At 47.7% G+C, this 27,683-nt stretch overlaps 1 protein-coding gene across 7 annotated transcripts in view; it reads left to right on the top strand.

Moving 5' to 3' along the window:
• The window catches only part of vps13c (vacuolar protein sorting 13 homolog C), a 368,173-nt gene that overhangs the window by 146,131 nt on the left and 194,359 nt on the right, over positions 1–27,683 (top strand). For all 7 annotated transcript variants that reach the window (XR_005458698.1, XR_005458696.1, XR_005458697.1 and 4 more), the window contains 5 exons: positions 11,512–11,678; positions 13,107–13,260; positions 17,918–17,991; positions 19,710–19,769; positions 21,735–21,900. Coding sequence is in view for 4 of the 7 variants with exons in the window: in XM_038784422.1 (XP_038640350.1) it covers positions 11,512–11,678; positions 13,107–13,260; positions 17,918–17,991; positions 19,710–19,769; positions 21,735–21,900 (621 nt within the window). In the remaining 3 variants the exon portion in view is untranslated. The remainder of the gene's footprint in view (positions 1–11,511; positions 11,679–13,106; positions 13,261–17,917; positions 17,992–19,709; positions 19,770–21,734; positions 21,901–27,683) is intronic.

Raw genomic sequence — 27,683 nt, 5'->3', positions numbered from 1 at the left:
TGGCTATGTTAGCCGCCCAATAGTAGCTGCAAAGGTTCGGTAGCACCGCTCCCCCCCCCCGAAATCTGGGGAGGACCGTGATCTTAACGGTCTGCAGCCTCCCTGCTAGAGATAGCCCACCTTTTGAAGTCCCCCTCCATCTGCTCTACCAGCTGAGATCGATTAAGCTTGTGGAGGGCATCCCACTTTCGAGCCACCTGTATCCCTCGGTACCGAAAGCTCTTCTCGACCAATTTCAGCGGAAACTCTCCCAGTCCCTTTTCCTGCCCCTTAGCTTGTATCACGAACATCTCGCTTTTCTTCTTGTTTAGTTTGTACCCCGAGAAATTGCCAAAGTCCCTCAGAATCTGCATGACCTCCCCCATCCCCTCCCGTGGGTCAGAAATATACAGTAGCAGATCATCCGCATAAAGTGAGACCCGATGCTCCCCCCCCCCCCCCCCCGCCCGAACCAACCCCGCCAGCTCTTTGAAGTCCGCAGCGCTATATCCAGCGGCTCTATCGCAAGGGTGAATAATAACGGGGAGAGGGGGCACCCCTGCCTGGTCCCCCGGTGGAGCCTAAAGTATTCTGACCTCACCCTATTCGTGCACACACTTGCCACTGGGGCCTGGTAGTGTAGCTGGACCCAACCTATGAACCTCTCTCCGAATCCGAACCTTCTTCGCACTTACTCCCATTCCACCCGGTCAAAGGCTTTCTCCGTGTCCATTGCCGCCACCACTTCTGCCTCCCCTCCCTTTGAGGGCATCATGATGATGTTTAGGAGCCTTCGTACGTCGGAGTTCAATTGCCTGCTTGACTAAGCCTGTCTGATCCTCCCGTATCACCCCAGGGACACAGTCCTAAATCCCAGCAGCTAAGATCTTGGCCAGCAGTTTGGCGTCTACGTTCAGAAGTGATATCGGTCTGTAAGATTCACACTACAGCTGATCTTTCTCTCGTTTGAAGATGAGTGAAATCGAAGCCTGTGACATTGTTGGGGGGAGGGTCCCTCTCTCTTTGGCCTCATTGAAGGTCCTTAGCAGGAGTGGGCACAGCAGTTCCGAAAATTTCTTGTAGAATTCGACAGGGTAGCCATCCGACCCCGAGGCCTTGCCCGACTGCATGTCCTCTAAAATCTTTACCATCTCCTCCAGGTCTATCAGGGCCCCCAGTCCTTCCACCAGATCAACTTCCACCTTTGGGAACCTCAGTTGGCCCATCAATTGCTTCATTCTGACTCATACAATTTACTGTAAAACGCCCTAGAGACTTTGTTCACCCCCTCTGGGCCTATGACAGTGTTGCCCATTGCCCTCATCCCATACTTCCCCAATTTCCATGGCTGCCTCCCCCTTGCGAAGTTGGTGCGCCAGCATTCTACCTGCTTTCTCCCCGTATTCGTAGACAGGCCCTTTGGCCTTCCTCAGCCGTGCTCCTGCCTTCCCAGTGTTCTGCAGGTCGAATTCCTCCAGCGCCCTTTCAGTAACCCTGTCTCGGGGGGGTCTCCGCGTAGAACCTGTCTACTGAGTATCTCCCCGACTAGCCTTTCTCCCTCCTCTCTTTCTTTCTTTCTTCTCTCTATGAGACCTGATCGAGATCAACTCCCCTCTGATAACTGCCTTCAGGGCCTCCCACACCGTGGACGCCGCTACCTCCCCCGTATCATTAGTTTCCAGGTATTTCTTGGTGTTCCTCCTTATCCGCCCACAAGCCTCATCGTCTACCAGAGCCCCACATCTAGCCCCCCCCCCCCCCTCACAAAAAGACGTGAATCCACCCAGTGTGGAGCATGATCGGAGACTGCAATGGGCGAGTATTCTGTCCCCTCCATCCTGGGGATTAACACCCTGCTCATCACAAAGAAATCTATGCGGGAGTGGACTTTGTGGGCATAAGAAAAGAAAGAGAACTCTTTCGCCCTTGGTCGGGCGAATCTCCACGGGTCTACCTGTTCCATGAATCCCCTCGGTTCTTTAGCCGCAGCTGGTCACTTCTCCGACCTGGGGTTTGACCCGTCCAGTACAGGGTCTATAACTGTGTTGAAGTCACCCCCCATAATCAGATTGTGAGAGTCTAAGTCCGGAATTTTACCCAGCGTGCATCTCATAAATACCACGTTGTCCCAGTTCGGGGTGTAAACGTTCACTAGCACCACCTGAGTCCCCTGCAGTTTCCCACTGACCATTATGTATCTGCCCCCCCTTGTCAGCAACAATATTCCCTGCCTCAAAAGCTACCCGTTTGCTGACCAGGATTGCTACTCCTCTGGTCTTTGAATCCAGGCCCGAATGGAACATCTGGCCCACCCACCCTAGGCGGCTAGCCCCACCCTCCCCTGCCGATTAGCCATCTCCCTTTTTCGCCCAGCCAAGAGCCCGCGTCCCCCGCTTACTCGAGCCCTCCCATTGTTCCCCAAAGTTGGCACCTTTTCTTTCAGCCAAGCAGCATCCCAAACCCTCAAGTCAAGCACCCGCTTGACACTTGCTCTCCCCCCATTAGGGGCTGGTTTAGCTCACTCAGCTAAATCGCTGGCTTTTAAAGCAGACCAAGCAGGCCAGCAGCACGGTTCGATTTCCGTACCGGCCTCCCCGGACAGGCGCCGGAATGTGGCGACTAGGGGCTTTTCACAGTAACTTCATTGAAGCCTACACGTGACAATAAGCGATTTTCATTTAATTTCATTTTGTTAAGCTTCCGTGAGTCAGCTGACCCATGCTGACCCCGGCCGCTCCTGCCTCTGTCTCCGATTACTCAGATGCCTCATTTTGCGGGCCCCTCCCCCCTATGGAAAGCCCTTATCAGCTTCAACGGCGCCCAAAGAACATTTTCCGCCCCCTCCCCCAGCGAAACAAACAGCCAACCCAGGCGCATCCCTGGCCCCATCAAAGACAAGGCCCCAGCTGCCAGGAGAGCAGCCCCACGTGTAGGGCTCCCCTCCTCCCCCTGCGGCCGAGTTCTACAAAAGCCGAAAACATGACCGAAGAAACAGGGAACAAACAAAAATAAGAGGAGACAACATAATGTCGCTGCCTCCGGCTACTCGGCAATTACCATCCCCACCAGAGTAACGTCCCAGTGTGGCTGTCCTTTAGTTCGAGTCCAACTTTTCTTGCTTAGTGAAATTCCACGCCTCGTCCGGTGTATCAAAGTAATGGTGGCGATCTTGATACGTGACCCACAGCCTCGCCGGATGCAGCAGCCTGAACTTCACCCCTTTGCCGTGGAGAGCCGACTTAGCACGGATGAATCCAGCACACCTCTTGGCCAGTTCTGCTCCCAGGTCTTGGTAGATGCAGATTACGCTGTTCTCCCACCTGCTGCTCCGCTCCTTTTTAGCCCATTACAGGACTCGTTCCTTATCTGAGAAGCGGTGGAACCGTACCACCATGGCCCTCGGTGGTTCATTTGTTTTGGACTTCCTTGCCAGGACTCTGGGGCATCCCATCCAGTTCCAGAGGCTGAGGGAATGTTTCTGGCCCCATCAGGGAACTCAATAATGTGGTCACGAATGCGCTCGTGTCCGACCCCTCCGCACCCTCAGGCATGCCCAGAATGCGCCTCCTGGACCTGTTTTCAAGTCTTCCAGCCTCTCCTGCCACCTCTTGTGTCGGGCAGCGTGTGCCTCCACTCTGACGGCTAGGCCCAGTATCTCATCTTCGTTATGCCAGACCATTTTCTCAATCTCCTTGATCGCCTTCTCCTACATTTTCTGGGTCTCAACCATTTTCTCCATAGAGGCCTCCATTGGGGCCAGCATCTCCGTTTTCAGGTCAGCAAAGAAGCTTCTAAGAAACTCCTGCTGTCCCTGCGACCACTGGGCCCACGCTGCCTGATCCAAGTCAGCCGCCTTTTCCTGATCCCGCGCCAGTTCCTGTCGCTTCTGGCTGGTTGTTTGTTTGCCCGTCCGGTGGTGCTCCTGGTCCCCTCCATAAACTGCTGTGGGGAGCCTTCTAGTGCCGTTTGCCTGCCGGTTTGCGTTGAAAAGGGGCCGTCAAAGCTCCTTGAAAGGGTCCGTTAGCGGCAGGAGCTGCCGAAAACACAAACTAGCCGAGCATGGCTGCCACCGGAAGTGAAGGTCAAGAGTTAAGAGTCTTTTCTTCCAATGGTGGTTTCTCGGTACGCTTTCCCCACAGCACGCTGATTGATCGAAGTTCTTGGTTTGCAGTCGGTAATGATCTTCGCTGTAGTTTAAGAATGTGTTACTCATAGCGTTTCCTGGGGAAGGCCCCTTTGCTCCCCATCAAACTCTGTTTTCAGTTTGTGGTTTATTTACCGGCCTCTGCCTTTTCTGGAGAGAGTGAGAGTTGATTGCTTTACATGACCCTTTTCTGCAGAGAGAGTTGGCCTGCTTTCCCCTGCTTGCTAAGCCTGCACTGGTTCTCCTGTACACAGATTTATCCAGGCTCCCTGTCAGTTCAGGAACTTTGTCCTTCTGGAGAAAATGGAGAGGGAAAAGGGCAGCACTTCTTCCTCTGAGAATCCAGCAATCAAACTGAAAACAAAACTAAACCCTTAGCTCTGAAACAAGCCAGTGGGATCGGATCGAACCACCACCTGTTACCGGGCAGAGCACAGCCTTTTGGGCCACTTCAATCAAACCAAGTCATCTCTGATGTCAGCCAATCTCTGTCATTGGTGCTGGTCTGTTTGTAATCAGAAACCTAAAGCCACACAACCTTCTGGGTCCTTTTGTTTGAATTACAGGTACTGGCTGCTTTGCCTTAAAGTTGCAGGTCCATTAAACATCCATGGATCAAAAATGTAACAGAAAAAATAAATGAAAGGGGAAATAAAAGGATACACTGGGCATAAACTCGGAACATACAGGAAGGATCCTGACAATCTCATAAATTCGCTGATGCTCTCCTGCCACATACTACTTCCTGCATGCAGGATAAATAATGCAACTTCACTGTACTGTATTATACAGAACAAACAGAGTTGTTATCTCTGGGTTGTTGCCCGTGCCACGTGATAGTGAGATGAGGAATAGGGAGAGAGAGCAATTAAACACGTGGCTACAGGGATGGTGCAGGCGGGAGGGATTCGGATTTCTGGATAACTGGGGCTCTTTCTGGGGAAGGTGGGACCTCTATAGACAGGATGGTCTACATCTGAACCTGAGGGGCAACAATATCCTGGGGGGGAGATTTGTTAGTGCTCTTTGGGGGGGTTTAAACTAATTCAGCAGGGGCATGGGAACCTGGATTGTAGTTTTGGGGTACGGGAGGTTGAGAGTATAGACGTCAGGAGCACAGATTTGACTTCGCAAGAGGGTTCCAGTGTTCAGGTAGGTGGTTTGAAGTGTGTCTACTTCAATGCCAGGAGTATACGAAATAAGGTAGGGGAACTGGCAGCATGGGTTGGTACCTGGGACTTCGATGTTGTGGCCATTTCAGAGACATGGATAGAGCAGGGACAGGAATGGTTGTTGCAGGTTCCGGGGTTTAGGTGTTTTAGTAAGCTCAGAGAAGGGGGCAAAAGAGGGGGAGGTGTGGCGCTGCTAGTCAAGGACAGTATTACGGTGGCGGAAAGGATGCTAGATGGGGACTCTTCTTCTGAGGTAGTATGGGCTGAGGTTAGAAACAGGAAAGGAGAGGTCACCCTGTTGGGAGTTTTCTATAGGCCACCTAATAGTTCTAGGGATGTAGAGGAAAGGATGGCGAAGATGATTCTGGAAAAGAGCGAAAGTAACAGGGTAGTTGTTATGGGAGACTTTAACTTTCCAAATATTGACTGGAAAAGATATAGTTCGAGTACATTAGATGGGTCATTCTTTGTACAATGTGTGCAGGAGGGTTTCCTGACACAATATGTTGACAGGCCAACAAGAGGCGAGGCCACATTGGATTTGGTTTTGGGTAATGAACCAGGCCAGGTGTTAGATCTGGAGGTAGGTGAGCACTTTGGAAACAGTGACCACAATTCGGTGACCTTTACGTTAGTGATGGAAAGGGATAAGTATACCCCGCAGGGCAAGAGTTATAGCTGGGGGAAGGGCAATTATGATGCCATTAGACATGACTTAGGATGTGTTGGTTGGAGAAGTAGGCTGCAAGGGTTGGGCACACTGGATATGTGGAGCTTGTTCAAGGAACAGCTATTGCATGTTCTTGATAAGTACGTACCAGTCAGGCAGGGAGGAAGGGGTCGAGCGAGGGAACCGTGGTTTACCAAAGAAGTGGAATCTCTTGTTAAGAGGAAGAAGGAGGCCTATGTGAGGATGAGGCATGAAGTTTCAGTTGGGGCGCTTGATAGTTACAAGGAAACGAGGAAGGATCTAAAGAGAGAGCTGAGACGAGCAAGGAGGGGACATGAGAAGTCTTTGGCAGGTAGGATCAAGGAAAACCCAAAAGCTTTCTATAGGTATGTCAGGAATAAAAGAATGACTAGGGTAAGAGTAGGGCCAGTCAAGGACAGTGGTGGGAAGTTGTGTGTGGAGGCTGAGGAGATAAGCGAGATACTAAATGAATACTTTTCGTCAGTATTCACTCAAGAAAAAGATAATATTGTGGAGGAGAATGCTGAGACCCAGGCTATTAGAATAGATGGCATTGAGGTGCGTAGGGAAGAAGTGTTGGCAATTCTGGACAAGGTGAAAATAGATAAGTCCCCGGGGCCGGATGGGATTTATCCTAGGATTCTCTGGGAAGCCAGGGAAGAGATTGCTGAGCCTTTGGCTTTGATTTTTAGGTCATCATTGGCTACAGGAATAGTGCCAGAGGACTGGAGGATAGCAAATGTGGTCCCTTTGTTCAAGAAGGGGAGTAGAGATAACCCCGGTAACTATAGGCCGGTGAGCCTAACGTCTGTGGTGGGTAAGGTCTTGGAGAGGATTATAAAAGATACGATTTATAATCATCTAGATAGGAATAATATGATTAGGGATAGTCAGCATGGTTTTGTGAAGGGTAGGTCATGCCTCACAAACCTTATCGAGTTCTTTGAGAAGGTGACTGAACAGGTAGACGAGGGTAGAGCAGTTGATGTGGTGTATATGGATTTCAGTAAAGCGTTTGATAAGGTTCCCCACGGTCGGCTATTGCAGAAAATACGGAGGCTGGGGATTGAGGGTGATTTAGAGATGTGGATCAGAAATTGGCTAGTTGAAAGAAGACAGAGAGTGGTAGTTGATGGGAAATGTTCAGAATGGAGTTCAGTTACGAGTGGCGTACCACAAGGATCTGTTCTGGGGCCGTTGCTGTTTGTCATTTTTATAAATGACCTAGAGGAGGGCGCAGAAGGATGGGTGAGTAAATTTGCAGACGACACTAAAGTCGGTGGAGTTGTAGACAGTGCGGAAGGATGTTGCAGGTTACAGAGTGACATAGATAAGCTGCAGAGCTGGGCTGAGAGGTGGCAAATGGAGTTTAATGTGGAGAAGTGTGAGGTGATTCACTTTGGAAAGAATAACAGGAATGCGGAATATTTGGCTAATGGTAAAATTCTTGGTAGTGTGGATGAGCAGAGGGATCTCGGTGTCCATGTACATAGATCCCTGAAAGTTGCCACCCAGGTTGATAAGGTTGTGAAGAAGGCCTATGGTGTGTTGGCCTTTATTGGTAGAGGGATTGAGTTCCGGAGCCATGAGGTCATGTTGCAGTTGTACAAAACTCTAGTACGGCCGCATTTGGAGTATTGCGTACAGTTCTGGTCGCCTCATTATAGGAAGGACGTGGAAGCCTTGGAACGGGTGCAGAGGAGATTTACCAGGATGTTGCCTGGTATGGAGGGAAAATCTTATGAGGAAAGGCTGATGGACTTGAGGTTGTTTTCGTTAGAGAGAAGAAGGTTAAGAGGTGACTTAATAGAGGCATACAAAATGATCAGAGCGTTAGATAGGGTGGACAGCGAGAGCCTTCTCCCGCGGATGGAGGTGGCTAGCACGAGGGGACATAGCCTTAAATTGAGGGGTAATAGATATAGGACAGAGGTCAGAGGTGGGTTTTTTACGCAAAGAGTGGTGAGGCCGTGGAATGCCCTACCTGCAACAGTAGTGAACTCGCCAACATTGAGGGCATTTAAAAGTTTATTGGATAAGCATATGGATGATAAGGGCATAGTGTAGGTTCGATGGCCTTTCGTTTTTTTCCATGTCGGTGCAACATCGAGGGCCGAAGGGCCTGGACTGCGCTGTATCGTTCTATGTTCTATGTTCTATGTTCTATACCTCCGATATATTGCAACCGTTGTTCTGCTCAGGCACAACACTCAACTGTTGTTCTCTGTCATGTGGGAGTACCTTTAAGAAATTTGTGTTTAGAAAATAGCTGTAGTGGATGTACCTTTAAGAAATGGGTGTTGTATCAGTGATGTCAGAGTATGGGTGGAGCTGGGCTGTCTGTCTGCTTTTACTTCTGCTTTGGGCTGTGCCACAGGGTGTGATTTAGTTTTGTTTTGCGATTCGGATAGCTGCAGCAAGAAAGTGTATTTGTCTCTCTTTCTGCAATCTAAAGACTGTCTCCCGATGCTTTGGTGATTTGAAATGAAATGAAAATCGCTTATTGTCACGAGTAGGCTTCAATGAAGTTACTGTGAAAAGCCCCTAGTCGCCACATTCCGGTGCCTGTTCGGGGAGGCTGGTACAGGAATTGAACCGTGCTGCTGGCCTGCCTTCGTCTGCTTTAAAAGCCAGCGATTTAGCCCAGTGTGCTAAACCAGCCCTGAAAATTTTAAAATAATACGTGTTTCTGTAGAGAAGTTAAACCTGATGTCTTTCTGTAAAAAGGTTTTTTTGTCTTCTGGATATTCCAAGGAAAGATTAAGAGTTACTTATAGAGTACTGTATTATTTGGAGGATTTATTGGTGTTGATAGTTGTTAAGGTGTTTACTATGGGTTTATAAAGTGTATTAATTTAGAAGTACTTTAACGCTCTGTTGCACCACACCTGTAAAGTAGGCCCGTGTGCTCCCCATAACCACAATCTATTGAAAGTCGTGGGTCAGGTGAACTCCATGATACACTTTGGGGTTCTCTAAACCCTGTACCATAACATCTCTCTGGAAATGTCAGAAACAACCTACGATTGTTTCAGAACTCATTTGTGTTCTGCGAATCTGAAAAGGGTAAAGTAAGTTGGAGTCATAGTGACATATTCCTCACACAAAAATAGGCTTACCTTGACAAACAAATCCTAAATGTGCCAAGTTGGGAGGTTATACTTTATGGAATTACATTTCTTGGAGCAGTTTGGACCTTTATCTATGTGGTTAATTAGCTAGAGAGAAAGCTTTGATGAAGAGTCAACAGTATGAAACCTTTGCTCCGTTCTCTCTGCACAGATGCCGTTAGACTTGCTGGGATTGTCCAGCATTTTCTGTTCTTTCAGATTCCAGCTTGTGCAGTCATTTTTAAATCTGAAAATGACCCACTTGTTCCTACTCTCGGTGAACCAATCTCTAAGCTTCGGAGCCATAATTCAGTGTAACCATCTCTGCATGGCTTTATCAATACTTCTTGAAAACCCAAATACCCTACGGCCGCTAGTTTCCCCTTTGAGGCAGCTGGTTAAAATTTTAATACATAAGATTTGACAAACAAAATTTCTCTCATAAATCCATGCTGAAAACTAATGGGTTTCTAACTGCCCTGTTTTATGCATCTTCAATGTTACCAATGTTGGGAAAACTAGTCTATTTTTTCTTGTCGCCTTTCTCTCTCACTCTCTCCTTTCTTAAAGCAGCAGGATTTTATTTGCTACTTTCCAATCAACAGCTACCACAGATTATTCTGTTCCAGAATCTAGGAAATTCTTAAAGATCAAAACCAATGCATCTGACGCCCCTGTAGCTCCCCCTTTTAAATCCTTGGGGTGCAAGCCACTGGTTCATGGGATTGTAAATTTTCAGTCCCATTTTTCCACCTTTTTTGATCATTAATTTCTTTAAAGTTCCTCTTCTGAGGTAGGGCCTTTGTTACATAGAACATACAGGAGTGCAGAAGGAGACCATTCGGCCCATTGAGTCTGCACTGACCCACTTAAGCCCTCACTTCCACCTTAACCCAGTAACGGCACCTAACCTTTTTTTGAACATGAAAGGCAATTTATCATGGCCAATCCACCTAACCTGCATGTCTTTGGACTGTGGGAGGAAACTGGAGCATCCGGAGGAAACCCACGCAGACACGGGGTCCGCTCAGACAGTGACCCAGCAGGGAATCGAACCTGGGACCCTGGTGCTGTGAAGCCACAGTGCCACAGAAGCTACATGTGCTAACGTGCTGAGCCCCTTGTTCCCCAATATTTCCGAATGTCTTTAATGTCTCGAGGTGTTCAATTGCGTCCTCCTATCCCTATGTTTCTACTATCAGTCTATAACAGCATAGTCATAGATATTTACAGCAGTGTCAATTTCAGCCGGCAGTGTCAATCTCAGTGAGAGAGGAGCAGACGGCAGTGTCAATTTCAGTGAGAGAGGAGCAGCCGGCAGTGTCAATTTCTTCCGGCAGTGTCAATTTCAGTGAGAGAGGAGCAGCCGGCAGTGTCAATTTCAGCCGGCAGTGTCAATTTCAGCGGCCGGCTCACTTTAATCCGGAGAGGGAAGCTGACAGTTGGGGTCCATAAGTCCCCCCGCCGTATATCGCGAACCGCGGTATTGCGGAGCGCGGTGTAACGGGGGACTACTGTATAAACAGAAATCACGGCAACACGTTCATTTCAACCGCCTGTACCTTACCAGCCAGTGACAGAGGGAGACCATCCCACCGTGCCAGATCTGCTTTCACTCTCCCCACCAAACTAGAAATGTTGTACCTGGGAAGCCCCCCCCCCCCCCCGCGAACTCCCAGGCAACCTGCACCCCAGATACCTAAAGTGAGTCCCTGTCCTACGGAATGGCAACCTCCCCCCCCCCCCCCCCCCAACCCCCGGCCAAGACACCACAAAATATTCACTCTTGTCTAGATTTGGTTTGTACCCCGAGAACGACCAAAACACTCGAAGCAGCTCCAGTATTCCCCCTATCGAAACACTCGGTTCCGACACGTATAACAGCAAGTCATCGGCATATAAAGACACCCTATGCTCTATTTTCTCCCCCCCCCCACTATTCCTTTCCATACCCTCAAACTTCTTAATGCGATGGCCAATGGCTCAAGCGTGAGTGCAAACAGCAGGGGGAATATAGGACATCCCTGCCTAGCCCCGCGGTGGAGAGAAAAGTATCTCGAGCTGATGTTGTTTGTGCGGACACTTGCCCTCGGCTCCTTATATAGTAGCTTTACCCAGTTCACGAATCTTGGTCCAATTTCAAACCGCTCCAGAACTGCCATTATCTATTGTTTTTATTTTGTTGATGTTCTGACGCGATCTAAGCCATTAATTTTAATTGAACTTGTTTAATTTCTACATTCCCAATTTGCTACACTTTTTCTGACAGCATTGTTATAAGATAGATTTGTAGATTCTAATTTTATGCAGTTTTGTTAAATCCTCGCGGCAGCAATAATGACCGGTTGCCTTGTTTATTGTCTAGAAATATTTTGTATCTGGAATCAAGCATGTGCAAATCCCTTTATTCCTTAGGTTCTCTGGAGTCTGAAGACGAGTTCTGTGATGCAAAGGAAAATACCGACTTGCCAACTAAGTTAACAATGGCAGCTGGCGATGCACAGCCACTTCAGTGTCCCAACGATATTGAGAGTCTGCGTGAGGAGCTCACAGCTCTACAGCTGAAGTTTGTAGTTAAAGAGGTATGGAGCATTTTCAGTGTGTTGGCATTGGACTCATTTGTGTTTCCATAACTTTTTTGTACCCTGACAAAAATTCTTCGCACAAATATTGTGTTTTTGAGAATGACAATATGGACGACCTGGTTTGACTAAAGTTGGTTGTTCTTCGAAATAATCTTTATTGCCACAAGTAGGCTTACGTTAACACTGCCATGAAGTTACTGTGAAAAGCCCCTCGTCACCACACTTCGGCACCTGTTCGGGTCCACTGAGGGGGAATTCAGAATGTCCAATTCACCTAACAGCATGTCTTTTGGGACTTGTGGGAGGAAACCGGAGCACCTGTCACACAGATACTGGGAGAACGTGCAGATTCCGAACAGACAGTGGCCCAAACCGGGAATCAAACTTGGGACCCTGTCACTTTGAAGCAACAGTACTACCCACTGTGCAACCTGCCGCCGGTAGATGTAAATGTGGTTCAAGTAGTGTGGACTGTTTGTGAGGTGTGGCTCTTTGCTGTAAAGCATTAGCCCTGTGCACCATTCCCAATTTGTGGGCTGGATGAGAAACCATTTAGTATTTCTGTGAAAATAACAATGTGAAGTGCTGTGGGAAAGATGATAGCTTTTAATCTTCAATAAAGGGAACATGGTGGCACAGTGGTTAGCACTGCTGCTTCAGAGTGCCAGGGACCCGGGTTCAATTCCGGCCTTGGGTGACTGGAGTTTGCACATTTTCTGCGTGGGTTTCCTCCGGGTGCTCCGGTTTCTTCCCACAGTCCAAAGATGTGCAGGTTATGCGGTTTGGGCAATGCTAAATTGTCCCTTGGTGTCCAAAGATGTGCTGTATAGGTGGATTGGCCATGGTCAATGTGCGGGATTCCAGGGGTAGGGCGGGGGAGTGGGCCTCGGTGGAGTGGTCTTTCAGAGGTCGCTGCAGACTCGATGGGCCGAACCGTCTCCTGCACTGTAGGCATTGTATGAATTCTAATAACATTCCATGTTCCCTGGCTGAGACACAGAATTTAGAGTGTACAGTTCAATCAATGGTGTTAATTTTTGTTGTGTGAATTTGTAAATGCAGATGAAGGGTTCGCATTATTATTTATTTATGGTTTGGTAGTTAGGTTTTAATCAAGATCAAAAGGTACTTTTGACTCTTTCACTGCCTCCCTCCCCCATCCCACTAAACATTGGTACTTTTTACCTCAGTTGAGGTGTTTACCATGAAATGGCAAATTCCTTAAATTTTTGATGTCAACCAAATACCAAATGCTTTAATTAACAAAAAAAATGAGAGTGCCCAATTCATTTTAAAATGAAGGCATTTAAAGCTCTGCTTCCTCCATGTTGCTAAGAAGGTGTATTTGAAAAGTGTACCCACTGTAGTAAGTCTTTGTTGCATTGTGATAAGTTGTTGAATCGTCCTTTGGTTTCTTACCTGTAGGTAGTTGTTGAAGTAACGAGGCATGAGAACCAGGAGAAGCCGCTGCTTATTTTCAGCGTGTCTCAGTTGGGTACGGAAGTGAATATCAGAACGTTTGATTTAACGTCTACATCATATTTAAAGAAAATCACACTGGATTATTGTGAAGTTTCTGGTGAGTATCCTCTGTAGACTCTCTCACGTGATAAATTTGGATAGTTTTTGGCGTTTGGAAAAAGGTCAGAAACACACTCTATGAACAAAGCCTCAACCGTCCCAATATCAGCAATTTAGAACATTACAGCACAGTACGGACCCTTCGGCCCTCGATGTGGCGCTGACCTGTGAAACCATCTGAAGCCTATCTACCTACACTACAGTAGTCCCCCTTTATAACGCGGGTGTTGGGGTCCAAGACCCCAACCCGCGTTGTAACCGATATCCATGATGGGGGTTTTAAATTTATTTAAAAATCTATGCTAGCGCTTCCCCTTGTGAGTCTACGAGGGGGGCGGGGGGAGAGGTCAGACCCCCGTAGACTCACAATGGGAAGCGCTAGCATAGATTTTTAAATAAATTTAAAACCACCATCGTGGATCCAATTAAAATTTCAGCGGTCGGCTCACTTTGATCCGGAGAAGGAAGCTGCTCTCACTGAAATCAGCCGGCCGCTGAAATTGACACTGCCCGCTGCTCTCTCCCTCCAATCCAACTTTTAAGTTTTAATGTTTCTGATTGGAGGGAGAGAGCAGCCGGCAGTGTCAATTTCTTTTTTTTTTCCTCCGGCTCGCCCCCTCTCCCCCCACATCCTCTAACTAGACCCCTCTCCCCCCACACCCTCCGGTTCGCCCCCTCCCCCCCCCTCCTCCCCCCCCCTCTCCTCCTCCCCCCCCTCTCCTCCTCCCCCCCCCTCTCCTCCTCCCCCCCCCCTCTCCTCCTCCCCCCCCTCTCCTCCTCCCCCCCTCTCCTCCTCCCCCTCTCCTCCTCCTCCCCCCTCTCCTCCTCCCCCCTCTCCTCCTCCCCCCCTCTCCTCCTCCCCCCCCTCTCCTCCTCCCCCCCCTCTCCCCCTCCCCCCCCCTCCTCCTCCCCTCCCCCTCTCCTCCTCCCCTCTCCTCCCCCGTCCCCCAACACCCGCAGGGCCCTCCTCTCTCCCCAACACCCGCAGGGCCCTCCTCTCTCCCCCAACACCCGCAGGTCCCTCTTCTCTCCCCCAACACCCGCAGGGGGGTCTCCCCCACACCCACAGGGGGGTTTCCCCCACACCCGCAGGGGGGTCTCCCCCACACCCGCAGGGGGGTCCCCCCACACCCGCCCCCCCTCCTCTTCCCCCCCCAACACCCGCCCCCCCTCCTCTCCCCCCCAACACCCCGCCCCCCCCTCCTCTCCCCCCCCCCCCCTCCTCTCCCCCCCAACACCCGCCCCCCCCTCCTCTCCCCCCCCAACACCCGCCCCCCCTCCTCTCCCCCCCCAACACCCGCCCCCCCCTCCTCTCCCCCCCAACACCCGCCCCCCCTCCTCTCCCCCCCTCCTCTCCCCCCCTCCTCTCCCCCCCCAACACCCGCCCCCCTCCTCTCCCCCCCAACACCCGCCCCCCCTCTTCTCCTCCCCAACACCCGCCCCCCCCCGGCAGTGTCAATTTCAGCGGCCAGCTGATTGTTTCAGCGAGAGAGCAGCTTCCCTCTCTGGATCAAAGTGAGCCGGCCGCTGAAATTGACACTGCCCGCTGCTCTCTCCCTCCAATCCAACTTTTAAGTTTTAATGTTTCTGATTGGAGGGAGAGAGCAGTGGGCAGTGTCAATTTCAGCGGCCGGCTCACTTTGATCCAGAGAGGGAAGCTGCTCTCACTGAAATAATCAGCTGGCCGCTGAAATTGACACTGCCGGCTGCTCTCTCCCTCCAATCAGAAACATTAAAACGTAAAAGTTGGATTGGAGGGAGAGAGCAGCGGGCAGTGTCAATTTCAGCGGCCGGCTGATTATTTCAGTGAGAGCAGCTTCCTTCTCCGGATCAAAGTGAGCCGGCCGCTGAAATTGACACAACTCACAGTTGGGGTCCATCAGCCCCCCCGCGGTATATCGCGAACCGCGGTATTGCGGAGCGCGGTATAACGGGGGACTACTGTATTCTATTTTCATCCATATGTCTATCCAGCGACCACTTAAATGCCCTTAAAGTTGGCGAGTCTATTACTGTTGCAGGCAGGGCGTTCCACACCCCTACTACTCTCTGAGTAAAGAAACTGCCTCTGACATCTGTCCTATATCTACCACCCCTCAATTTAAAGCTATGTCCCCTCGTGTTGGTCATCACCATCCGAGGAAAGAGACACTCACTGTCCACCTTATCTAACCCTCTGACTATCTTATATGTCTCTATTAAGTCACCTCTCAGCCTTCTCCTCTCTAACGAAAACAACCTCAAGACCCTGAGCCTTTCCTCGTAAGACCTTCCCTCCATACCAGGCAACATCCTAGTAAATCTCCTCTGAACCCTTTCCAAAGCTTCCACATCCTTCCTATAATGTGGTGACCAGAACTGCACGCAGTACTCCAGGTGCGGCCACACCAGAGTTTAAAACCCAATTGAACGGCTTAGAGTTCCACTTTTTGAAAACTTTTCTTCACTGTGCTGTAGAAAGTCTAACTGATCACGTTGACCACTTTGAACAAGTTGCTCATATCTTCCTATTAATGTTTAACTAATTTTAATTTGAATCCTAAAATTCAGAACCATCTCTTAAGAAGCTCTGGTACCCTAAGTTTTTTTTTCAATAAATTTAAAGTACCCAATTCATGTTTTCTAATTAAGGAGCAATTAAGTGTGGCCAATCCACCTACCCTGCACATCTTTGGGTTGTGGGGGTGAAACCCACACAGACACGGGGAGAATGTGCAAACTCTACACGGACAGTGACCCAGAGCCGGGATGGAACTGGGACCTCGGTGCCGTGAGGCAGCAATGCTACCCATTGCGCCACCGTGCTGCCCTCTGGTACCCTAAGTTAACCATATAATTTGAATATATATAGACTTCACAATATATAGACTTGAAATACTTTTTATCTTTGTGCGCGCGTGATTATAGTTCTGATTTAGTCAAGTTTTGATTTAGTGTTTCACATCACTGATTTTATTGCAATGGCTTGATTGCTTTGGGGTTGTTGGGAAGATGGTGTGTACTGTGTTGAGGGGTAGGAAAATTGAGGGTCCTTTACTGGGGTTCTTGACTGATATTTCACGCAACATTTACAGACGCCTGGCTGCATGTAGTTCACCCAACCTTTTATAGTTCAGGGAGAAAAAAAATGGGTTGAAAATATTGAGGAATAAAAAGCATTGGTACAAGCAGCAGAGGTATGTCACGTAGACTTGAGTCTTGTTCATTGCTCTATCTGACTTCCTCCAGTGTAAACAAATCATAGGATTTTACATGGAGTCTGTTATGAGTCAGGGCAAGAACCCCAATTTATTTTTGCTGAGATCCCAGACGAGAGCCTAATTGTTGGTCCAAGAACGAGAACTCCAATTTGTGATGGGACTCTGGATTAGAATCCAACTTCTTTCTTTGGAAAATTGAGGAAGTGTTGATGTGTCAGAGGATATATACCAACACTTCTTGAATCCACTCCTGGATAAAATCAACAAGGGTTTTCCACTTGCTCAAAATGGCACAAAGCCTTTTAGAATACAGGCTTGGCGGGCCGAAGGGCCTGTTCCTGTGCTGTATTGGTCTTTCGAGAGAGAGGCCTTCAAGAGCAAACTGAACCCTGTCTGTCCAGCTTGGTGTTCCAGAAGCAACTGACAGACCTGTCCCCTCCCAATAATGCCACCTGCAATCCAAAAGGACCCCACATTCTTGTGTCTCATTACAAAAGGTTACAATGGCCCTGCAAAAATCAATGATTCGCTCCCTTTGTAACTACAGCAAAAATACAAACTTGAAAATGTGGATGTTTCTCATGTTTGTCACAAGTCATATATCACAGAAGAGGGCTTCGGCCCATCAAGTCTGCACCAACAGAACCACACTAAATCTACACTCACCCCGCTTTCCTGTATTATGTCCAGAGCATTGAATGTTATAACATTTGAAGTGCTTGTCCACGTACGGTGTGAAGATTGTGAGGTTTCCCGCCTCCCAAGCAACGCATTCAAAAAACTATTTTCCTTAAATCCCTTCTAAACCTCCTGCTCTTCACCTTAAAAGGATGCCCCCTCATTATTGACCCCTCCGCAAAGCGGAACAGCTGTTTCTTATCCACCCTGACCATACCTCTAAATCTTATACACCTCAATCAGGTTCTCCCCTCAGCCTTCTCCGCTCCAAAGTAAATAACCCGAGCCTATCCAGCCTCTCTTCGTAGCTCAAATGTTCCATCGCAGACAACACCCTGGTGAATCTCCTCTGCACCCCCTCCAGTGCAATCACATCCTTCCTACAGTAAGGTGACCAGAGCTGGACACAGTACTCCAGCTGTGACCTAACCAGTGTTGTAGAGCTCTAACATAACCTCACTGCTCTTATAATCCAAGCTCTGACTGATAAAGGTAAGTGTCCCGTATACTCCTTAACTACCCGAATAACCAGCCCTACCGCCTTAAGGGATCTGTGGACTAGCGCCCCAAGGTCCCTGCAGTCCAAGTGGTGCATAAAATTAGATATTATATTTCGCAAAATTAGCTTCATGCATGGTTTAAATGAATCAATATGTATGGGAAAGAATGCGATGTTTAATAGCCTTCAGTCTTCTATTGGTCGTGATATTTTTAATCCTGATTTATTTTATGAACACTGCGTGCTAAAATTAGATTGCCTGATTTTATGTTCTCCAGATGACCAAAATCTCCATTTGATCAGTTGTGCAGATACACCAGGTTCAGAACTTCTGAAAGTGGAATACATTAAGGTATTGGTTATTCTTCTGTTAAACCTAGCCTGAAGATAAAATATAGATATGGTGATTCCACAGTTACACATTGGTTATTTCCAGACGCAGTGTCAGTCGTCGCTCACTTGGTATCACTCGTGTTTGAGTAACATGGTTCCGGGTTAGACAGAGGAGCAAAATTAGGTCATTCAGACCATCGAGTCTGCTCCGCCATTCAATCATGGCTGATATTTTCTCATCCCCATTCTCCTGCCTTCTCCCCGTAATCCCTGATCCCCTTATTAATCAAGAACCTATTTATCTCTCTCTTAAAGACACTCCGTGATTTGGCCTCCCACAGCCTTCTGCGGCAAAGAGTTCCACAGATTCACCACCCTCTGGCTGAAGAATTTCCTGGGGTAGTGCTGCACTGTCTGAGGTGCCGACTTGTGAATGAAATATAAAACTGGAGTTCCGTCTTCCAACTTGTAAAATAAAAATTTCAAGGCACTATTTTGAAATAGAGCAGGGAGTTTAACATGGCCTTTTGTCCAATATTTATTTAATCAATCACTATCACAAGCAGATTATCTGGTCATTATTACATTTTCATTTGTAGGAGTTTGTTGTCCCTAAATTTCTTCCTACATGACGAGTAGGTGGCATGGTGGCACAGTGGTCAGCTTTCATGGAATTTGCAATGCAGAAGGAGGCTGTTCGACCCATCGAGTCTACACCTTTGAATGAGCATCCTATACCTTGAAAGAGCCCCACACCTTCATTCTATCCCCGTAACCAGTAACCCCACATAACCATTGGACACTTAGGGCCAATTTAGTGTGGCCAGTACACCTAACCCACACATCTTTGGACTCTGGGAAGAATCTGGAGCACCCGGAGGAAACCACACAGAACTGGGAGAACGTTCAGACTCCGCACAGATAGTCACCCAAGCCGGGAATCAAACCCGAGATCCTGGAGCTGTGAAGCAACAGTGCTAACCACTTCTGCTGTGCCGCCAATGATGATCTTTATCAGTGTCACAAGTCAGCTTGCATTAACACTGCAGTGAAGTTGCTGTGAAAATTCCCTAGTCGTCACACTTGTTCGGGTGCTTGTTCAGGTACACTGCGGGAGAATTCATAATGTCTAATTCACCTAACAAGCACGTCTTTCGGGAGTTGTGGGAGGAAACCGGAGGAAACGTACGCAGACACTGGGAGAAAGTGCAGACTCCACACAGACAGTGACCCAAGCCAGGAATCGAACCTGGGACCCTGGCACTGAGGCAACGGTGCTAACCACTGCTACCGTTCCGCAATCTACTGCCTGCCTCATAGCGCCAGGGACCTATGTTCAATTCTGGCTTTGGGTGACTGTGTGGAGTTAGCACTTTCTCCACGTCTCTGCGTGGGTTTCCTCTGGGTTCAATGGCTTCCTCCCACAGTCCAAAGATGTGCAGCTTAGGTGGATTGGCTATGCTAAATTGCCCCTTTGTGTCCAGGGATGTGTATGTTGGTTAAGGTTTGTTGGGATAGGGTGGAGTGCTCTTTCAGTGGGTTGGTAAGACTCAATGGGTCGAATGGCCTCCTGCACTGTATGGATTCTATGAAGTTTACATCAATTCATTGGTCCTTTGGGAAGACTTGTGGTTGCAAAAAGCAAAGTAAATGCAAGTCTTTCTTTGTTTGATAACCATTTGCTCTTCATTGTCAGTGATGAAGTAAAATTAACTTTCAAAATAAATGTTTTTGCAGGCTGATAAAAACGGACCACATTTTAAAGCGAATTACAACAGCACTGAGCAAATGCTCAAGGTAAGCATTTGTTGTCCTACTTCAGAAACATGGCAACCACTGAAGAATGCTGGTTGGAAAAAAATACTTTCAAAATGTGTTATTTCATTTCAAAATAAATCACTAGATTAACATTAGTAATCTCGGCTAATTGAGTTTATTCACAAGGAAATGGATTTTTCTGCAATGTTAAATAAAAAGCCATCAAAACTGACTCATACTGTCATTTTTAAAGATAAAGTGTCAACCCATTTTGCTTTTTGTTACATGGCACTTCAGAATTGTTCAAGGACATTTGTCCTAGTTTTTTTTTTAACCCTCATTGTAAAGGCAATGTGAGGTGCAATAGGGAACGATGTCCTAAAATCACCCATTTCTGATTTGTTGGTTAAGTTTAAATAGCAGCTGAATTTAATTAAAATTATGAGTTAATTCTGTAGAAAGGGATGGCTGTTATTTTTGTTACGTGTGTAGCCCATGAGCGTCTGAAAGTCAGTGGGCCACACAAAGGGATGCCATTAAATCTGGTCGTACGGAAATCAGATTCATAGAAAGATGCAGCGCAGAAGGAAGTCATTCGTACAGTGAACTCACAGACCATACAAAGGGCTGGAATTTGGCCTACTTACCTACAGAGTAATGATGTTGGTTTTGTCAGATTACGGTTGCGTCAAGAACACTTTTTTTCTTATAATAATATTTATTGTCACAGGTAGGCTTACATTAACAGTAACTTCATTGCAGATGAAGTTACTGGTTAAAGCTCCGAGCCGCCGCATTCCGGCGCCTGTTCGGGTACACACAGGGAGAATGCAGAATATCCAAATTACCTAACAAGCATGTCATTCGGGACTTGTGGGAGGAAACTGGAACACCCGGAGGAAACCCACGCAGACCCGGGGAGAACGTGCAGACTCCACACAGTCACCCGAGCCGGCAATCGAAGCTCGGACTCTGGCGCTGTGAGGCTTCGCTACCTTTGTGTTTATTTTAAGGGAGAAAAGAATTGCTGTAATACTTCAGCACTCTCCTTCCAATTAAGTCCATTTGCATTTCATGTAACTACCACAGCCTACACCAAACAATGATCTTTGCACCTAAAAGTTGCAAATATTGACTTGACATGATTGATTTAAAATGAAGAATTTCGCAACAGATTTTGTGCTGTTGAAGAAAAATATGGTTGCCAGTCCTTGCTTGAATAGGCAAATGGGGTTGGCTTAGATGGACTTTTTGGTTGGCATCAACCAGTTGGGGCCGAAGGGCCTGTCTCCGTGCTGTAGATTCAATGATTCTATAATTTCAGGTCAGTCGGGGAACACTGTTATTCTGGTGTGGCATCTCCTGCTGACCCCTGAATCAAATTACCTGTTTCTAACGAAAATGATCAGATGCTACAAATCGAACTGCACGTGCACAGTGGTTAGCACTGTGGCTTCACAGTGCCAGGGTCCCAGGTTTGATTCCCTGCTGGGTCACTATCTGTGCGGAGTCTGCACGTTCTCCCCGTGTGTGCGTGGGTTTCCTCCGGGTGCTCCGGTTTCCTCCCACAGTCCAAAGATGCGCAGGTTAGGTGGATTGGCCATGCTAAATTGCCCTTAGTGTCCAAAAAGGTTAGGAGGGGTTATTGGGTTACGGGGGTTGGGTGGAAGTGAGGGCTTAAAGTCGGTCGGTGCAGACTCGATGGGCTGAATGGCCTCCTGCATTGTATGTTCGCTCTAGGTTACAAATGCAGTTTCCTTTTATGTCAGATCTTTAGCTGTTTCACAGAACGGCTCTTAAGATATAATGTTTTCCTCTGATTGTGGCTTGTTTTTGGGATAAGTGACATGAAAATAGTCTATAGATTTACAGATGTAATTGTGAAAAGCAGAAATGTGCGTGCAGATGTTCCAAAATCTAAAATGTGATTGCAATTCATTGTTGTAATCTGTTATAACCAGCAATAAATAGGATGGATGATATTTTTATTTTGTTTATCAACAGGTCACGTTTTCTTCACTTGATTTTCTTTTGCATGCAAAAGCTTTACTTTCGACGATTAATTTCCTGATGACGGTTGTCCCGTCAGACAGCACAGCCTCTGTTGATAAGGATCATGAAGTGAAAGCACAAAAGCAGGAACAGGATAAAGGGGTTGCCACAAAAACAGGTACATGGCAGCAGCAGGATTTTTTCTTGACGAATTGGAATACTCACTGCAAGTACTTTGAATCACAGAATTCCTACAGTGCAGAAGGAGGCCATTCGGTCCATCGAGTCTGCACCGACCCTCTGAAAGAGCACCATTCCTCGGCCCACTTGCCTACGCCCTATCCTCATAACCTCACCTAATCTGCATATCTTTTGGACACTAAGGGAAATTAAGCATGGCCAATCCCCCTAACCTGCAGATCTTTGGGCTTGAGGAAGGAAACCGGAGTACCCGGAGGAAACCCACGCAGACATGGGGAGAACGTGCAGACTCCACACAGACAGACAAAGAAAATTACAGCACAGGAACAGGCCCATCGGCCCTCCCAGCCTGCGCCGATCCAGATCCTTTATCTAAACCTGTCGCCTATTTTCCAAGGATCTACTTCCCTCTGTTCCCCGCCCGTTCATATATCTGTCCAGATGCATCTTAAATGATGCTATCGTGCCCGCCTCTAACACCTCCGCTGGCAAAGTGTTCCAGGCACCCTCTGCGTAAAAAACTTTCCACGCACATCTCCCTTAAACTTTCCCCCTCTCATCTTGAAATCATGACCCCTTGTAATTGACACCCCCACTCTTGGAAAAAGCTTGTTGCTAGCCACCCTGTCCATACCTCTCATAATTTTGTAGACCTCAATCAGGTCCCCCCCCCATAACCTCCGTCTTTCCAACGAAAACAATCCTAATCTACTCAACCTTTCTTCATAGCTAGCACCCTCCATACCAGGCAACATCCTGATGAACCTCCTCTGCACCCTCTCCAAAGCATCCACATCGTTCTGGTAATGCGGCGACCAGAACTGCACGCAGTATTCCAAATGTGGCCTAACATGACCTGCCGACTCTTGTACTCAATACCCCGTCCGATAAAGGCAAGCATGCTGTATGCCTTCTTGACCACTCTATCAACCTGCGTTGCCACCTTCAGGGTACAATGGACCTGAACTCCCAGATCTCTCTGTACATCAATTTTCCCCAGGACCCTTCCATTGACCATATAGTCCGCTCTTGAGTTAGATCTTCCAAAACGCATCACCTCGCATTTGCCTGGATTGAACTCCATCTGCCATTTCTCTGCCCAATTCTCATCTATCTATATTTTGCTGTATTCTCTGACAGTCCTCCTCGCTATCCGCAACTCCACCAATCTTAGTATCATCTGCAAACTTGCTCATCAGACCACTTATACCTTCGTCCAGATCATTTATGTATATCACAAACAACAGTGGTCCGAGCACGGATCCCTGTGGAACACCACTAGTCACCGTTCTCCATTTTGAGACACTCCCTTCCACCACTACTCTCTGTCTCCTGTTACCCAGCCAGTTCTTTATCCATCTAGCTAGTACACCCTGAACCCCTTACGACTTCACATTTTCCATCAACCTGCCATGGGAAACTTTATAAAACGCCCTTCCCTCATCAATTAACTTTGTCACTTCCTCTAAAAATTCAATTAGGTTTGTAAGACATGACCTTCCCTGCACAAAACCATGCTGCTTATCACTGATAAGTCTATTTTCTTCCAAATGTGAACAGATCCTATCCCTCAGTATCTACTCCAACAGTTTGCCTACCACTGATGTCAAGCTCACAGGTCTATAATTCCCTGGATTATCCCTGCTACCCTTCTTAAACAAAGGGGCAACATTAGCAATTCTCCAGTCCTCCGGGACCTCACCTGCACTCAAGGATGCTGCAAAGATATCTGTTAAGGCCCCAGGTGTTTCGTCCCTCGCTTCACTCAGTAACCTGGGATAGATCCCATCCGGTCCTGGGGACTTGTCCACCTTAATGCCTTTTAGAATACCCAAAACCTCCCCCTTCCTTACGCCGACATGACCGAGAGTATTTAAACATCCATCCCCAGCCTCAACATCCGTCCTGTCCCTCTCCTTGGTGAATACCGATGCAAAGTACTCATTAAGAATCTCACTCATTTCCTCTGACTCCACGCATAAATTCCCTCTTTTGTCTTTGAGTGGGCCAATTCTTTCTCTAGTTACCCTCTTGCTCCTTACATACGAATAAAAGGCTTTGGGATTTTCCTTAACCCTGTTAGCCAAATATATTTCATGACCCCTTTTAGCCTTCTTTATTGCGCGTTTGAGATTTGTCCTACTTTCCCGATATTCCTCCAGAGTTTCGTCAGTTTTGAGTCTCCTCGATCTTATGTACGATTCCTTTTTCATCTTAGCTAGTCTCACAATTCCATCCGTCATCCATGGTCCCCTAATCTTGCCATTTCTATCCCTCATTTTCACAGGAACATGTCTGTCCTGCACTCTAATCAACCTTTCCTTAAAAGACTCCCACATTTCAAATGTGGATTTCCCCTTAAACAGTTGCTCCCAATCCACATTCCCTAGCTCCTGCCGAATTTTGTTGTAGTTGGCCTTTCCCCAATTTAGCACTCTTCCTTTAGGACCACTCTTGTCTTTGTCCATGAGTATTCTAAAACTTACAGAATTGTGATCGCTATTCCCAAAGTAATCACCGACTGAAACTTCAACCACCTGACCGGGATCATTCCCCAATACCCGATCCAGTATGGCCCCTTCCCGAGTTGGACTATTTACATACTGCTCTAAAAAACTCTCCTTACAAATTCTGCTCCATCTACGCCTCCAACACTACATGAGTCTCATTCAATGTTGGGGAAGTTAAAATCTCCCATCACAACCACCCTATTGGTCCTACATTGTTCTATAATCTGTCTACATAATTGTACCTCTACTTCACGCTCGCTTTTGGGAGGCCTGTAGTAAAGTCCCAACAATGTTACTGCACCCTTCCTATTTCTTAGCTCTATCTATATTGCCTCAGTGCTCGAATCCTCCATCATGCCCTGCTTAATCACAGCTGACGAGTAATGCAACTCCTCCACCCCTTTTTCCTCCCTCCTGACGCATCTATACCCTGTGATATTTAGTTGCCAGCCTTGCCCATCCCTCAACCAAGTCTCAGTAATACCAAAAACATCATATTCCCAGGTGCTAATCCAAGCCCAAAGTTCATCTGCCTTACCTGCTACACTTCTCGCATTAAAACAAATGCACCTCAGACCACCTGTCCCTTTGCGATCATCATCTCTTCCCTGTCTACTCTTCCCCTTAGTCACATTGAGTTTATTATCTAGTACCTTACTGGCTTTAGTTGCTACCTCTTTACTGACCTCTAACTTCCTAATCTGGTTCCCATCCCCCTGCCACATTAGTTTAAAACCTCCCCAACAGTGTTAGCAAAAGCACCCCCTAGGACATTGGTTCCAGTCCTGCCCAGGTGTAGACCATCCAATTTGTAATGGTCCCACCACCCCCAGAACCGGTTCCAGTGTCCCGAAAATCTGAACCCCTCCCTCCTGCACCATCTCTCAAGCCACGTATTCATTCTGACTATTCTTAAATTTCTACTCTGACTGTCTCGTGGCACTGGTAGCAATCTTGAGATTACTACCTTTGAGGTCCTACTTTTTAATTTATCTCCTAACTCCCGAAATTCTGATTGTATCCTGTTTTTTACCTATATCGTTGGTGCCTATATGGACCACGACAACTGGTTGTTTACCCTCCCCCTTCAGTATGTCCTGCAGCCGATCTGAGACATCCCAGACCCGTGCACCCGGGAGGCAGCATACCATTCGGGAGTCTCGTTTTCGACCACAGAAACGCCTGTCTACTCCCCTTACAATTGAATCCCCTATGACTATAGCCCTGCCAATCTTTTTCCCGCACTTCTGTGCAGCAAAGCCAGCCATGGTGCCATGAGCCTGGCTACTACTGCTTTACCCTGGTGAGTCAACTCCCCCAACAGTATCCAAAACGGTGTACCTGTTTTTGAGGGAGATGACCGCAGGGGACACCTGCACTGCCTTCCTGCTCTTTCTCTGCCTTTTGGTCACTCATTCCCTGTCTCCCTCACCAATCCTAATCTGCGGTGTGACCAACTCACTGAACGTGCTATCCACGACCTCCTCAGCATTGCGGATGCTCCAAAGTGAGTCCATCCGCAGCTCCAGAGCCGTCGTGCGGTCTAACAGGAGCTGCAGCTGGACACACTTCCCGCACATGAAGGAGTCAGGGGCATCGGCCGCGTCCCTGAACTCCCACAATGAGCACGAGGAGCATAACACGGGTCTGTGATCTCCTGCCATTTTCACCCTTTACCTTAACTGATTACAAATAAAGTATCAAATAATGAATAAATGAAAGGAATAAGGATTTTACTTACAATCACATTACTTACCAGCACACAAAGAGTTAAATTTCTCCCAGCTACTGCTAATTGGAGCACTTTCCTTACCAGCCAATCAGGTCACTGCTTTGCTGTGATGTCACTCTTCAAGGTAAGTTTTTAAAGAGGTAAACTTACCTTCACGATGCCCGCGGTTGTTTTGTTTTTGGTTGGAGGAGGAGGTAGGGGGGGGGAAATACTGAGGAAGTGTTTCGCGTTTACCTGTCACTTGACAACAGCCCCTCCACAAACCACCTTCAAATTACGCTGACCGCACTGCACGTATGCAAATTTCCCCGGAACAGCCAATCAGTAGCTCCGCTCTGCTGGATCGAACCCTGGTCCCTGGTGCTCTGAGGCAGCAGTGCTAACCACTGTGCCGTCTATAAATGTCGAGTGAAATTGCAATTGGCCAAGCTGTGCATTCCAGACTTCATTCTCTTTTCTCTAAATAATATAATTGCACGCCAATTTATCTCGGAAGCATTGCAAATGGTAAGTGACTTCGGTTCACTGCTGAGATGTGTTTATTTTAATTCTTGTTAATTTTCCCTTGTGCTTCTCTCTTGAGGATTATCTTTAATCTTCTCCTCTCTTCTGGAACATATGACAAGCTGAGGTATGAGTTCGAGGGCACTGATTCCCAACTTTTTCAGTAACACGGCGCATTTCCATGGGACAAACAACTCCACAGCCACTTTTTTTCCCCAGTTGAATCGATTGCTCAAACGTCCCACAATGTAGTAGCAAACTTGACATGGCCAATCACATACAAGGGTGGGGCATAGGGTGTGCCACAGTTCAATCCACTACAAATGAAGTGTTTCTCCATTGTGCGGCCACTCATCCTGAGTACTCAGTTTAAATCTGCATTTGGACTGAACTGTTTAATTTAAAGCCGTTGCATTCAGTGCAACAGTAATTCCAGTTAAAATGTTCATTACCAATAAAAACCAACCAGAAAACAGGAAAAAAACAGTTGTAGGATGAAAAGCTCAGATAGCATGTCTCTTTTCATTAGAATAATCTTTGAGTGTCACAAGCTTGCATTAACACTGCAAGAAGTTACTGTGAAAAACCCCTAGTCACCACATTCCGGCGCCTGCTCGGGGACGCAGGGAAAATATACAACATAGAAAATTACAGCGCAGTACGGGCCCTTCAGCCCTCAATGTTGCGCCGACTTGTGTGAGGCGGAGCACCTGGAGGAAACCCACGCAGACACGGGGAGAATGTGCAGACTGCGCACAGATAGTGACCCAAGCCGGTAATCGAACCCGGGCCCCTGGTACTGTGAAGCAACAGTGCTAACTGCCCTAAGGGGCAGCACGGTAGCATTGTGGATAGCACAATCTCTTCACAGCTCCAGGGTCCCAGGTTCGATTCCGGCTTGGGTCACTGTCTGTGCGGAGTCTGCACTTCCTCCCCGTGTGTGCGTGGGTTTCCTCCGGGTGCTCCTGTTTCCTCCCACAGTCCAAAGATGTGCAGGTTAGGTGGATTGGACAT

Source organism: Scyliorhinus canicula, chromosome 24 (assembly GCF_902713615.1).
Source record: "Scyliorhinus canicula chromosome 24, sScyCan1.1, whole genome shotgun sequence".
Taxonomy (NCBI): Eukaryota; Metazoa; Chordata; class Chondrichthyes; order Carcharhiniformes; family Scyliorhinidae; genus Scyliorhinus; species Scyliorhinus canicula.
The sequence above is the reverse complement of the archived record's forward strand: the minus strand, read 5'-3'. Positions and strand labels throughout refer to the sequence as shown.